Here is a 14,991-nt window from a genome sequence, read left to right on the forward strand (position 1 = left end):
GCTGTTGAGGACTGTCGAGTTGGTTCTGGCCCACAGCGACCCTGTATCGGGTTTCCAAGGAGCAGCTGGTGAGCTTGAGCCACCGACCTTGTGGATCAAACCCACTTTGCAGTCCAGTGCATTAACCCCCAGCACCACACCAGGACTCTGTGTTGTGTGGCTAAGGAAGTTAATTCATGCACTGTGTGAGCATGGTGAGCACACATGAGCGCCATCTGCTGTTCTGGTTATGGACGTATCCAGTGGCTCACTGAGCTCAGCAGCAGGAGGAAGAGAGCTCAGCGGAGTGTGGGCAGGTTGGGCCAGTGCAGCGGGGAATACTTGAGCTGCCTAGACTTGAAGGTCACCCTAAGAGACCAGTTATCAGCTGTAATCAGACTGGCTCTGCTCCGCCCCATTCACCCCCGGGTATATCAGGGCTTGTCCATACCCCAGGCTCTGCCTAGGCAAAGGAGACCAGGCACACCAGGCCACAATGGGAAAGGCAGTGAGTGGGGCCCAGGGGGAGGAATTGGAGGTTGGAAGCTGGGGACAGGGATTCCAGTGGAATCTGATGTCTCTCCTGTTACCTACCCCTTCTCCCCAGGAGAATTATGAACTGTACTCGGTGGAACTGGGTCCCGGCCCTGGTGGGGACATGACAGCCAAGATGAACAAGAAGCCAGGTGGTGGTGGAGGCAAGAAGAAAGAGAAACTGGAGAACATGAAGAAGGAAATGGAGATTGTGAGCCCGGGGCTGGGGCAGAGGGCTGAGTTGGGACTGGGCAAGGGCAGGCATGGGGTTGGTGAGACCCACAGAGGGAGCTCCTATCACCCTTCATACAGAATGACCACCAGCTATCAGTGGCAGAACTGGAACAGAAGTACCGGACCAGTGCGACCAAGGTGAGCTGGGGGTAGGTGAAAGGAAAAGAAGGGAGAGAGGGAGAGATGCATACAACCATACAGAGAGGTTTTTATGTAAGAAAGATGAAAACTAGGGAGAGTACCATCTTGTTAAGTACCATCAAGTTGGTAGGTTTCCAAGGAGCGGCTAGTGGGTTCGAACTGCCGACCTTGTGATTGTAGAAAGGCATAGATGGAAACACAGTCAGTGCTTATAGAGAGATGCAGAGAGGGATGAGGAAGAAAAAGCGTTATAGACATAGATGAGAAAGAAACAGAGACAGAGGTGGAACAAGATAGGCAATGAGGAGACAAACAGAGAGATACACTGGGACAGAGAGATGACAGAAAAAGAGAGAGAGAGGAAGATGAGAGGAAAGAGACAGAGAGACAGACAAAGGAGAGAAGGCAGAAGGGGAAGGTGCTGAGATGAAGTAAGAAATGAAGAGGAGAGAGCCAGAAAGGGAATGAGGGAAAAGGAGACAGAGACAGAGGAGTGACCCCCTCCCCATCCCCTGAAGGACCTTTGTGAGAGGATTGCCCTTTTAGCACCTCCCACAATCCCTGCCCTCTGTCCCAGGGTCTGTCTGCAAGCCTGGCAGCTGAGATACTGATGCGAGATGGACCCAATGCACTAAGGCCGCCACGGGGAACCCCAGAGTATGTCAAGTTTGCTCGGCAACTGGCAGGTGGTCTTCAATGCCTTATGTGGGTGGCTGCTGCCATCTGCCTCATTGCCTTTGGCATCCAGGCCAGTGAGGGTGACCTAACCACCGATGACAATGTGAGTGGCAGATTCTGGGGAGTAGATGTCAAGTCACAGGGGCTTGGGGGACAAGAGGACAGTAAGCATGGGACTCAGGATAAGGGAGATATAGAGTAAGAATATAATGACATGAAGGTGAAGTTCCAAGATATAGGGTCATGGGGATAGAGGACATTGGGGTGGGGGACAGAGGACATCGGGGTATGGGACAGATCCAAGGAAACATAGGTCACAGGGAATACAGGGGACCTCGAGAATGTGTCTCATATGCTAAGGACATAAATACATGGAACCAATCAAAGATACTCTGAAATGGGGGCATGAGATATGAGGTCATGGAGAGACACAAAAACCTAGGAACTTGGGAGATACAAGACATTAAACATGGAAATGAAGAGACATAGCGGTTGCAGAGATGCAGGACAAGGGGACACTGGATATATGACAGGACAGGTGACATGGAGAACTAGGCAGACTTTGTGACATTGGACAGGGGCCTGTAAAGTCACAGGACACAGGACACAGGGCAGAGGTTGGGGATACAAGGAGATATTGTACATAGAGACTTGGGATTTGGAACATGAGGACACTGGTGGTGAAGGACACCGTATATGGAGCAGAAGAGCCACAGCACACAAACACACATGAACGGAGACATAGGACACAGGAGCTGTTGGGCATAGGAAGCACAGAGAATAAATGGTACAAGATTATGGAAAACACAGAACATGAAATTAAGGGCGTAGGGAATGCAGAATTTGCAGGATTGTAGGAGAGTGGACACGGACATTAAAGACACAGAAAAAGGAAATACCTACAACTAAAGTTCATGGTGACATGGGGCACATGTCACAGGGCCTAGGGACATGAAACATGGGAGATTTAGGATTCAGGGGCCAGAGGAGATGGGATATGGGGACACAGGGACAGAACACCAGGCAGTTGATATGTGGGATATGAAAAACATGGACAAGGGGGGACAGAGGTCACAGAGAAAAACACATGAAACCTTCCAGGAGAGTGTCTGGGGAAAACCCTGGGGGTGACCAGTGGATACTGGGTGACCATGTGCATGAACTCAGTTCCCTCCTCTGCTCCTCCCAGCTCTACCTGGCACTGGCCCTCATTGCTGTAGTGGTGGTCACTGGCTGTTTTGGTTACTATCAGGAGTTTAAGAGCACCAACATTATTGCCAGCTTCAAGAACCTTGTACCCCAGGTGGGTCCAAACCAGCCCCCTAGCATCTCTCTGTTGGCTCCAATATACCAATCTGTCCTTCATCCATCTCTTCCTGTAAACTCTCAGTTCTTCCTATGATTCCACCTCTTCCCATTTTTTCCATCTCTCCACATTCCCATTATACCATACTTAGCAAAGTCCGCTCCCATCCCTCTCAATTCTGACACCCTTGACCCCCTGCAGCAAGCAACTGTGATCCGAGATGGGGACAAGTTCCAGATCAATGCAGACCAGCTTGTGGTAGGAGACCTGGTGGAGATGAAAGGTGGGGATCGAGTGCCAGCCGACATCCGCATCCTGGCAGCCCAGGGTTGCAAGGTGGACAACTCCTCACTGACTGGAGAGTCTGAGCCTCAGACCCGCTCACCTGAGTGTACCCACGAAAGCCCCTTGGAGACCCGCAACATCGCCTTCTTCTCTACCATGTGTCTTGAGGGTTTGTGAGGCCCCTGCCTGCTTGCCCAGCTGACCACACTACTGTTACACTTCCCATCACTGACAAGTTGAATCACACTGGCCCCTCTCCTACTACGCTCTCCCGCTTTTCCACTTCACACTACTGCCAGCTCCTCAGGCACACGGTCTCTGCTTCCGAGCACTACTACCTTTTTCCCAGGTCACATTGCGTCTTAAAGCCTTCCCGGACTGCCCCTTCCTTCAGTTCACACTGCTGCTGCCCACCCCACTCTGAGTCCCCCTCTCGGCCCCACTGCAGGCACAGCCCAGGGTCTGGTGGTGAGCACGGGGGACCGCACCATTATCGGACGCATTGCATCCCTGGCATCAGGAGTGGAGAATGAAAAGACCCCTATTGCTATTGAGATTGAACACTTTGTGGACATCATCGCAGGCCTGGCCATCCTCTTTGGTGCCACGTTTTTTGTGGTGGCCATGTGCATTGGCTACACCTTCCTTCGAGCCATGGTCTTCTTCATGGCCATTGTAGTCGCCTATGTGCCTGAAGGGTTGCTGGCCACTGTTACGGTGAGTTGGGGGAGGCAGAAGAGGTGTGTGCAGGATCTTGAGAGGCCTGTCCATTCTGTTTGGTCATTCAGTCAGGCTCCACTCATCCATCTGTCTATGTGTCCATCTATCCATTCACCTCTCCATGCACCCATCCACTCACCCACCCATCTTCTTATTTATCCATCCATTCAGCAAACATTCCCAAGGCTTGTGCTCTGTATTAAGCATTACGGACGCAGAGATGAATAGGCATCAGTGTGGGCAGCCAGCTTCTAACTCATCTTCACAACTATCAGCTCCCAACCCAAGACAGGCCCAGGAGAACGTTATCTCGTTTGGTTGATAAGAGAACTTTCAGAACATCCGTTAGGGCAGCTCAGAGACAAAGAAACCCAGCTGTTTGGGTATACTGAGGAAGCATCCCATGTAGAAAGCAGAGTCTTGGAAGGAAGACACAGTCTGGCTTTTTTTTTCAGAGAAATGCTGCATACATATACCTCTGTGGTTGGGATCAAAGATTTCTGACTACTGAGAGGGAAATGGGATTGCAAGCCAAGTGTGGGCCAGATTCCTGGGTTTCTCCCCTCCAGGTCTGTCTGTCTTTGACCGCCAAACGGCTTGCCAGTAAGAACTGCGTGGTCAAGAACCTGGAAGCAGTAGAGACCCTGGGCTCTACATCAGTTATCTGCTCTGACAAGACAGGGACCCTCACCCAGAACCGCATGACTGTGTCCCATCTGTGGTTTGACAACCACATCCACTCAGCGGACACCACAGAAGACCAGTCAGGTGTGGGAGGCTGAGGGGCAGGGTCTCTGTTCTTTATCTAGAAGAGAGCTCCAAGGTTATTCAAGGAAGTGGGTGGGGTGTTAATATTAAAGGGAGGGGATTTGATTCCAGATCTGGGGAGAATCAGGGTTCTGGGTCCAGGGAGGGGACTTAGGTCTCACAGTAGACTAGGTATGGGGTCTGGAAAGAAGGTTCCATCCCTGGTATGAAGAGGGGGTTGGATCTCAGGCCTCAGGATAGGATGCTGGCCTAGATCTAGGGGAAGGGGCTGGCTGGGTCCTGGTCTAGGAGAGCGGCTGCCTCGCGCGCGGGATCCCCTCCCGGATCCAGCCCCGATGTCTGGCCTCCAGGACAGACATTTGACCAGTCTTCGGAGACGTGGCGGGCTTTGTGCCGAGTGCTCACCCTGTGCAACCGAGCTGCCTTCAAGTCGGGGCAGGACGCGGTGCCGGTGCCCAAGGTGAGAACCGGGGAGCCCTTGGCCATCCCGCGAGCCTGGTGCAGCCGTGTTCGTCCCTAACACTGTTTCCCCGCTCCCAGCGCATCGTGATCGGGGACGCGTCCGAGACGGCGCTGCTCAAATTCTCAGAGCTGACGCTGGGCAACGCCATGGGCTACCGCGAGCGTTTCCCCAAAGTCTGCGAAATCCCCTTCAACTCCACCAACAAATTTCAGGTGCTCTGTCCTCCGCGATCGGCCCGGCCCCCTACCCAGTCCCGTCACTGCAGCGTCCCACCACGACCCGTTCCATCCAGACTTGCCTTTGCGGACCTTAGCCCTCATCCCCATCCCACCCACTGCCAAATGCCACCAGTGGCCAGGCCAGACCCACAGCCGAGGCTCTAATCAGCTCAGTCCTAAAACGCTTCTAAATGATCCCCTCTGCCGTTGCACTAATTCCCCGCCCCTCTCCTCCACACTTAGTAGCGTCCCACCCCCCCAGCCTACTTACTGCCCGGACCCCTCCCCGCCCACAGCTGTCCATCCACACTTTGGAAGACCCCCGGGACCCGCGGCACTTGCTGGTAATGAAGGGCGCCCCAGAGCGCGTGCTGGAGCGATGTAGCTCAATCCTTATTAAGGGTCAGGAGTTGCCGCTGGACGAACAGTGGCGTGAGGCCTTCCAGACGGCCTACCTCAGCCTGGGAGGCCTGGGCGAACGTGTGCTTGGTGAGAACCTCCAAAGCAGGGTAGGGGGAAAGTGGGGTACACGGAGCATACTCGACTTTCTTGGATCGTGGCTGACAGTTGACCTGGCCCTCCACACTCATCCTGGATTTTCCCTGTCTCAGTTCTGACTCCTGGCTCTTCTGAATTCCTACCCTGAGCCCGGGCCGCCGCCCCACTTCTCCTCACCCTGATTTTACCCATCCTGACCTGACGTGTGATCCTATGATTTTACCAGCCCATGCCTCAACTGATACCTTTCAGAACCCTCAGCTGACTCTTTGACCTTTCTCACCTTGACTTTCTTGCCCCTCACCGTCCTTGATTTTTGTTCTAACTCCTGCCTTGGTTAAGCTTAAACTTAAAAACTTGGGGTCCAGTTCTGGGTCCTTCACTTTACTTGCCATGTGACCTTAGCCTTAGGCACTGAGGATGGATTTAGATTATGAATGAAGGGTTTGGTATTTTGCTCATCTCCTGTCTCTGTCAGAGAAAAGTCTTTCCAGGATTTCTCTCTGACCTCCTGGTTTCCTGGCTAGGTTTCTGCCAGCTCTACCTGAATGAGAAGGAATACCCACCTGGTTATGCCTTTGATGCTGAGGCCATGAATTTTCCAAGTAGCAACCTCTGCTTTGCGGGCCTCGTATCCATGATAGATCCACCGCGAGCCACCGTTCCTGATGCCGTGCTCAAGTGCCGAACAGCAGGCATCCGGGTATGCCACTGGGAGAGGGTGATGGGGAAGATGGAGACTATAAGGGAGACAGAAACTGACTTGAACTAAAACAGGAAACATATTGGTTCATGAAACTGAAAAACTAGAGAATGAAGTCAGGCATAGCTGGGTTTAGGGACTCTTGTTATTTCATTAACAATTTGCCTTTCTTCATGTCTCAGCTTTTTCTCTCCGCAGGCTTTATTCTCAAGCTATATTTTCATTTTGGAGGGCAAAGATTATCCTCAGCACAACTTCAATTTACATCCTATCTTTTAGCCACCCCACAGAAAAAGGGTGCTTCTTTTGTAATAGCTCCAAATTGGGTCACATGTTCAACACTGAACCCATCACTATAGGTAGGGGGATGGAATATGTTGATTGGCCAGGTTTGGCCTCACTTGCCCAGTCTTGGCTAGGAACCTCACTTTGACCAGTTGCCTGGGGGAGGAGAAGTGGTTCCCCAAAGATACTAAGCAGTGCCCAAGTCTTTCCCATAGTCTCTAAGGGCCTTAAGGTGTTGGCCCTGTTACCTTTTTAAGCTCATTCCTTAGCCCTCTCTTCCTTTTGCCCACTCCTCTCTGAGCATGCCGCCATGCTATTCCTCTAACAATTCAGCCATGTTCTCAATTGTCTGTTCTCTCTGTCACAAAAACTCTTCCCCCAGATTTTCACATGGCCCTTACCTCTTTCTGGTCTTTGTTCAAGTGTCACTTTCTTGAACAAAGTGATGCCTTCCCTAAACCAAATCACACCAAACCCACTGCCAATGAGTCAATTCCAACTCATAGTGACCTTAAACTTGAGTCACCTCTTCCTTTAGTCAGCACATGCCACCATCCCTTTACCCAGCTTTACTCATTGTCTTCATACTTCTTATCTTCTAACACATTATCTGAGGACTTGGTTGTTCATTGGTAGATTTCTCACCTTCCATGTGGGAGACTCTGATTCACTTTCCAGCCAGTGGACCTCATATCCAGCCACCACCATCTGCCAGTGGGGACTTACATGTGGCAATAATGTTGAACAGGTTTTGGTGGAGTTTCCACCAGATGAATTAGGAAGGCCTGCCAACCTACTTCTGAAAATCATGAAAACTGTATGCTTACCAACAGTGCAATCTGCAACCGATCATGGGGGCAGTGCCAGATAACTGTGCATGAAGTCACCATGAGTCAGGAACAAACTATCCACAGTGATAACTATCACAGCACACCATGTATGCCTCTTCTTATTTATCAACATGGTCAAGTTCCAAGGACCATGTTCTTGTGTGAAAATTGGTGTTATGAGAAAATGGAGGATGACTACATCATAACTGACAAATTACATTATTACATAATCACCAAATTACATAACTACCTGTCAATTTACACCATTACATAATTGCCAAATTACATCATTATATAACTGCCGAATTACATCACTACATAACTGCCAAAATACATCACTACATAACTGGCAAATTACATCATTGCATAACTGCCAAACTATTGAAAATCATGATCTGACCAAGTTGACATGTAACCTTAGCTGTCACAGCCAGTGTTCCTCTCATCTCACACCTTAGGGGTTCGTATCTGCCAGAAGTATGTCGTTAATGAGCAAAATAGTTGAATAGTAGATTTTTTACTTTTGTCATAAATACAAAATTTATGTTGGATACTAGATAGTTGATATGTGAGGAGTAATTGTAATTATTTCTTTATGATGTTTCTTTTCTTTTCTTCTCAACTAGAATGTTAGCCTCACCAGGAATTCTGTCTGTTTTATTCCTGCTATATCCCTGACACTTACTTAGCAGGTGGTCTTGATTGGTAGAATAAATCTATCAGCAGATGTCTTCAAGTGAGGATGGGAAAATGGGGCTAATCGGAAGGGGTCAAGAGTCTCCTGGTATATAATCTACATATCAGCAGTTACCTAATTTGAGTGCATTTATAATACATTGAGGCATAAAACTCTCCCTAGTAATTCAGTGTTTAAGGAGCTCTGGTAGCGTAGTGGTTACGAATTGGGCTGCGAACCTCAGGGTCAGCAGTTCGAAACTACCAGCTGCTCCGCGGGAGAAAGATGAGGCGATCTGCTCCCATCAAGATTTACAGCCTCGGAAACCCTATTCAGGGTCGCTATGGGTCGAAACCGACTCAATGGCACTTAACAACAACAACAACAACAGTAATTCAGTGTTTAGGAGGGTAAATTGAAGAATTGAACTTGTTTGAATTGTATAGAGGAATATCAGCATTATGCCTTGACTCCAATGCATAATTTTTGCTGAGATGCTTAGCTCTGGAACATGTTTATGCTACCTTTGAAAATTTGATTGGTACTATCTAGTATGTTAAGGACCTCTGGTAGCGTAGCGAATTGGGCTGCGAGCCTCAGGGTCAGCAGTTCGAAACTACCAGCTTTCCACAGGAGAAAGATGAGGCTTTCTGCTCCTGTAAAGATTTACAGCCTCAGAAACCCTATACAGGGTCGCTATGAGTTGGAACTGACTCCATGGCACATACCAACAACAACAACATATAGTATGTTAACTGAAATGCATGCTCATTTTTACTTATTTAGGGATCCTTTAATGTTCAATAAAGCACTGCCTGTTTTGCATAACAACAACAAAGAGTCTCCTGGTTACCCCCATAGGTGATCATGGTGACAGGTGACCACCCCATCACAGCCAAGGCCATTGCAGCCAGCGTGGGCATCATCTCAGAAGGCAGTGAGACAGTAGAGGACATTGCTGCCCGCCTCCGAGTGCCTGTGGACCAGGTTAACAGGAAGTAAGTGCCTCTCACACCTCCCCACAGTTTCCCTAGAGTCCATGGAGACTGAGGCCCAAGCAAGGTCCTCCCGTCTCCCTCCCCAGGGATGCCCGTGCCTGTGTGATCAACGGCATGCAGCTGAAGGACATGGACCCATCAGAGCTGGTTGAGGCGCTGCGTACCCACCCGGAGATGGTGTTCGCCCGCACCAGCCCCCAGCAGAAGCTGGTGATAGTAGAGAGCTGCCAGCGGCTGGTGAGAACCTGGTGACGTGGGTGGGCAGAGGGATGCCCTGGGCTGGCCTCTCACTGACCACCTACCCTCCTGCAGGGTGCAATCGTGGCTGTGACAGGGGATGGTGTGAATGATTCCCCCGCCCTAAAGAAGGCAGACATTGGAGTGGCCATGGGCATCGCTGGCTCCGATGCTGCCAAAAACGCAGCCGACATGATCCTCTTGGATGACAACTTCGCCTCCATTGTGACGGGCGTGGAACAGGGTTCGGGCTGGCCAGGGAAGGGACCAGGCAGTGTGGGCAAGGGAGGAAGCGGCTGGCAAGAAAGTTGAGGTACCTGCTCTATCCCTACAGGCCGGCTGATCTTTGATAACCTGAAGAAGTCCATCGCTTACACACTGACCAAGAACATCCCAGAGCTGACACCCTACCTCATTTACATCACAGTCAGCGTTCCCCTACCCCTTGGGTGCATCACCATCCTCTTCATAGAACTCTGCACCGACATAGTGAGTCTACAGCCCACACACATGCTCATGGTCAGACATGATGGACAGACCGCCATGGACACTTAGACACAGGAACCACCCAGACAAGACATACAGATACACCAACAGACAGCCAGACCTGGACACACAGGTGGGCAGGCGGGTGGGTATGAAATAAACCCATGGACACATGGGGACTTTAGTGACACAGATCTTTGGCCAACTTTAGATCACAGACAGGTAGCCCTAAACAAACACAGACAAATTTGTTTGTCCTACCTTCAGGCAGACTCCAAAACAGATGGAAAGGCACCACAGATAAAGGGATGAATGCAGCCAGATGCACGGCCATGTTGACAGACATTATCCAACAATACTTATGTGACACCCCCTATGGACCTGGCATATGTCTTAACATGCTTAGTTTTGTCTTCAGCCACCCTAGGAGCTGGGTTCTATTATTACCAAACCCTTTGTACAAATGAGTAATTTGAAGAACAGACAGGTTGAGAGGTTTCCCCTAGGCCATACAGCCAATCAGCGGCTGACTTGGGAATTGATCCAGGCAGTTAAGAGCCCCAGAGCCTGCCCTGGGCTTGAAGGAAGTGGTGGTTCAATTTTAAGATCATTATGAATTGCACTGACTCAGTGACTATGGGTTGGGTGGGGTTTAGGGAAGGCCTCAGTGAGAAGGTAACATTTGAACAAAGGCCGGAAAGAGGAGAGGGAGTTAGCCATGTGGAAATCTGGGGGTAGAGTGTTTCTGGCAGAGCTACCACGCAATGCAAATGAAGGAGGACTGCTTCTTCGTAGTTGCAGTTAGACAAGGGGGTGGGCAGGGAAGAGGACACAGGACATAAAGAGAGGAAAGACAGAACTAGAGAGTGGCAAAGAGAGACACAGAGACAGTGACCAGAGCTAGGGACAAAGAAAGCCAGAGAGTAAGGGACATGAAGAGACAGAGATAGTAACAGGGAAACAGAGGCTGAGACCAGGGTACCCTAGAGGGAGACACACAGCGACAGAAAGAAGATAAAGACAAACAATTCTGAGGGAGATAGACACAAATGTGGAAGTAGACCCACCAACTGGGGCCAGCCCAGGCCCAGGCTGTCCAGGCCTCTGTGACTCTGTGGCCCTACCATGCCTCCTGGGGAGCTCCTGAGCCTAGGGAACATGAGTCCAGGCAAACCCTGAGTTCTCTTCCCACCCCTGACCAGTTCCCATCGGTGTCTCTGGCCTACGAGAAGGCTGAGAGTGACATCATGCACTTGCGGCCCCGGAACCCAAGGCGTGACCGACTAGTGAATGAACCCCTGGCTGCCTACTCCTATTTTCAGATTGGTGAGTGCTCATGGGCCAGAGAGAGGGGGCTCTCCAGCTCACTGGTCTGATGCCTCTGACTCACTCTGGAGCTTAGTGTCTGCTTTTGACTTCATTTGCCCAGTCCCCCCTGCTCTGTCTGTCCCCTGGGATCCCGTCTCTATGTTAATTGCCTCTTTCTCACTCCCTATTTTGTTTGGTTTCTCTGTGCCTGTCTCTCCATCCCAATGACTCTGGGACCTTGTCTATCTTCATGTGTCCCTGATCTTCTTTGTGTACCTATCTGTGTCCCGACTCTCTCCCTGTGTGCCTTTCCTGTGCCCCCTTGTTTCTCTTTCAGGTGCCATCCAGTCATTTGCTGGCTTCGCCGACTACTTCACAGCCATGGCCCAGGAGGGCTGGTTTCCACTGTTGTGTGTGGGGCTGCGGCCACAGTGGGAGAACCACCACCTACAAGACCTACAGGACAGCTACGGCCAGGAGTGGGTGAGTGCCCACACTCACTCCTCACATACGACTGCGCAGGTTCAAAGCTTCCTAGACAACCTGGGACTTACTGCCAACCCTCTGCTAGTTCTGGGACAAGGAGCCTTATCCCAAACTCTGGCTAGCAAAAACCACACTGCTATTCATTCTGACTCGTGGTGAACCAGTGTAGGGTCTCCTAGGCTGTAAATCTACATGGGAGCAAAAAGCCTCTTCTTTCTCACATGAAGCAGTTGTCGGGTTTGAACTCTTAAACTTGCGGTTAGTAGCCCAAAGTGTAACCTACTTCACCACTTGGGCTGCCGTCAATTCTGACTCATCATGTAACCCTATAGGACACGGTTGAGCTGCTAACTTCAAGCTCATCAGTTCGAAACTACTAGCCCTTCCTCAGGAGAACGATGAGGCTTTCTGCTCCAGTAAAGATTTACACTCTCAGAAACCCTATACAGGGCCGCTATGAGTCAGCACCAACTCAATGGCACACCACCATAGGTCAGGGAGCAGCCAGACTCATTGTTCTCCCATGGAGTGGTTGGTGGGTTTGAACTGCCGACCTTTTGATGAGCAACCAGATGCTCAACCCACTATGCCACTGGGTTCCTTACAGGCTGGGCCTTTATCTGAACCCTTTACTGTAGAGGTAAGAATGCAGACCTCGGAACCAGATGGCCCAGATTCATGATCTGGTACCACTCCTCACAAGTGTGACCAAGGACAGATTTCTTGTTTCTCTGTGTCTGTTTCCTCGCCTATAAAGTGGGAAGATGGGGTCCAGGTGTGGCACTGTAGGATAAGCACAGGACTGCTCACTGCTAGGTCGGTGGTTCAAACCCCTCAGCCGTTCCTTGGAAACCCTACACGGGTACTCTTGAGTTGGAACTGACTCGATGACACTTAACAACAAAGTGGGAAGAATACTAAAATGGCCTTCAGTGGTCTTCACTGGGTGGTCCTAGGGCCAGCAGCAATAGCATTACATGGGAACTTGTTTGAGATGTGAATTCTCAGGTGGGGCCTTGCAGTGTATTTTAACAAGTCCTTTAGGGGATTCTGATGCTTGCTGACGTCTGGGCGCCACTGACTCATCTCGAGGACTATGGGCTATTGGGGGGATTGAGTGGACAGATGCAGTGTCCCTGGTGTGGCACTGTAGGATAAGCACTCGACCCCAGCCACTTCTCGGAAACCCTATACAGGGTCACTATGAGACGGAACCTACTCTATGGCACTTAACAATAACGTGAAAATGAAGCCCACCCCGCAACTGAGATGGACTGAGTGTGGTAACAATGGACTCACACACAGGAAGTTGTGAGGATGGGGTAGGATCGGGCAGTGTTTCGTTTGGCTTCGCTAAGTCAGAACTGACTTGAGTACACCTAACAAAATCAGTTGTGTAGAGAAATGGACTGAGTGAGGACTGCCCCCTTTAAATGGATCCTATGCCCCCTTTCCCTAAAGTTCCACCTTACTAATTTTTATCACCCGTGTGACCCCTGGAATCACTGCCCTGCTCCTCAGTGCCAGGAAATTCTACACCCCTTCACCATCTTGGACCGCTAACTGCAAGGTCAGTTGTTCAAACCCATCAGCTGCTTGTCAGGAGCAAGATGAGGCTGTCAGCTCCTGTAGAGATTTACAGTCCCGGAGACCCTATAGGGGGTCACTATGGGTCAGAATTGACTTGATGACAGTGGATGGGCATTGCCCAGCAAGCTCTGCTGGACAGAGGTCTCCTGGTCCTCCACTCTGGGACTCTGCAAACCTGGCTGACCCGGCAGCTTTCTTCTCCCCACTCATCTCTGACACACGGGAAAGAGAACCTTTAGGGGCTTGCGAACCCGAGTGTCCCAGTGGCCACAGAGGGTCCCCAGCTGGGCTCAGGTTACTTTTGTTCCCTCCTGGTCCCCACAGACATTCGGGCAGCGTCTCTACCAGCAGTATACCTGCTACACCGTGTTTTTCATCAGCATTGAGATGTGCCAGATAGCTGACGTCCTCATCCGCAAGACGCGCCGCCTGTCTGCTTTCCAGCAGGGCTTCTTCAGGTGCCCCCACCCCATGTCCACCCGGCCCTGATCCCAGCCCACACAGACCCTGAACCACCACAAAACGCTTCCTTAGCACCTCTGCATGCCTCTCAGCCGGCCCCTCCAGAGCTCCTCAACTAGAGGGGGCCATGCTGGTAGAAAGGTGTGGGCCCCTCCAGAACGCAACTAGAGGGGTCATGCTAGTAGAGAGGTGTGGGCCCCTCCAGAATTCAACTAGAGGGGGCCATGCTGGTAGAGAGGCGTGGGCCCCTCTAGAACTTAATGTTGAGAACATCCCCCTGCCCCTGATGGCTGCCGACTCCTTTGGCCTGGAACCTTGGTTTCTGATGGCCTGTCCCATGCTGCCCGTAGGAACAAGATCCTGGTGACCGCCATCGTGTTCCAGGTCTGCATTGGCTGTTTCCTGTGCTACTGCCCCGGAATGCCCAACATCTTCAACTTCATGCCCATTCGGTAAGGGGTGGTGAGGCCTGGGTAGAGAAATGTGGGCTGTGGGACCCCGCCCTGGGGGCAGCCATCACCTGGCCACCTCCCTGTACCTACAGGTTCCAGTGGTGGCTCGTCCCCCTGCCCTTTGGCCTCCTCATCTTCGTCTATGATGAGCTGCGGAAACTTGGAGTTCGCTGTTGCCCAGGGAGTGAGTGTGGGGACTGGGAGGATGGGGTGAGGGGCTGGAATGTTCACAGAGCAGTTGCTTCAAACTTTGAACCTCGACATTTGACCTCTGAGCCTTTGACCTCCATATCAAACCTGACCTGAAATCTGAGTCCCAGGTGTCTACCTTGACCTCCTATACCTGCCCCCTGAGGTTCCCCAAACCCTGACCTGCATCTCTCAGCACTGAGTCTCCCTTCCCCCCTTCTCTCCTAGGCTGGTGGGACCAGGAGCTCTATTATTAGAGGGAGCAAGACCTTCATCTCTGCATCCATCACAGCTAAGCGGGGGTCATGGCTTCGGGAACCTGCATGGACAGCCACCCAAATATCTGAGCAATCAAGCATCTGCAGCCCGTGGCTCCCTAACTTTGGAGGGACCTCACCAACTCTCCGTTCCCATCCACAAGGGGCCCACCAGCCCTCTTAGAGAAGAACCCCTTAGGCCCAGCTC

At 51.2% G+C, this 14,991-nt stretch overlaps 1 protein-coding gene across 1 annotated transcript; it reads left to right on the plus strand.

The window, feature by feature from the left end:
- The first annotated feature begins 475 nt into the window (after positions 1–475).
- On the plus strand, positions 476–14,783 carry ATP4A (ATPase, H+/K+ exchanging, alpha polypeptide). Its single transcript, XM_006867360.1, has 22 exons — positions 476–487; positions 587–724; positions 826–885; positions 1,466–1,669; positions 2,756–2,869; positions 3,074–3,326; positions 3,606–3,874; positions 4,447–4,645; positions 4,996–5,105; positions 5,186–5,320; positions 5,623–5,815; positions 6,352–6,527; positions 9,180–9,316; positions 9,403–9,553; positions 9,629–9,797; positions 9,888–10,042; positions 11,242–11,365; positions 11,685–11,830; positions 13,748–13,881; positions 14,236–14,337; positions 14,430–14,521; positions 14,755–14,783. Exons 1-22 carry the CDS (start codon positions 476–478, stop codon positions 14,781–14,783), a joined length of 3,102 nt encoding a protein of 1,033 aa, XP_006867422.1.
- The last annotated feature ends 208 nt before the right edge of the window (positions 14,784–14,991 follow it).

This window comes from Chrysochloris asiatica, unplaced genomic scaffold (genome assembly GCF_000296735.1).
Source record: "Chrysochloris asiatica unplaced genomic scaffold, ChrAsi1.0 scaffold00104, whole genome shotgun sequence".
NCBI lineage: Eukaryota > Metazoa > Chordata > Mammalia > Afrosoricida > Chrysochloridae > Chrysochloris > Chrysochloris asiatica.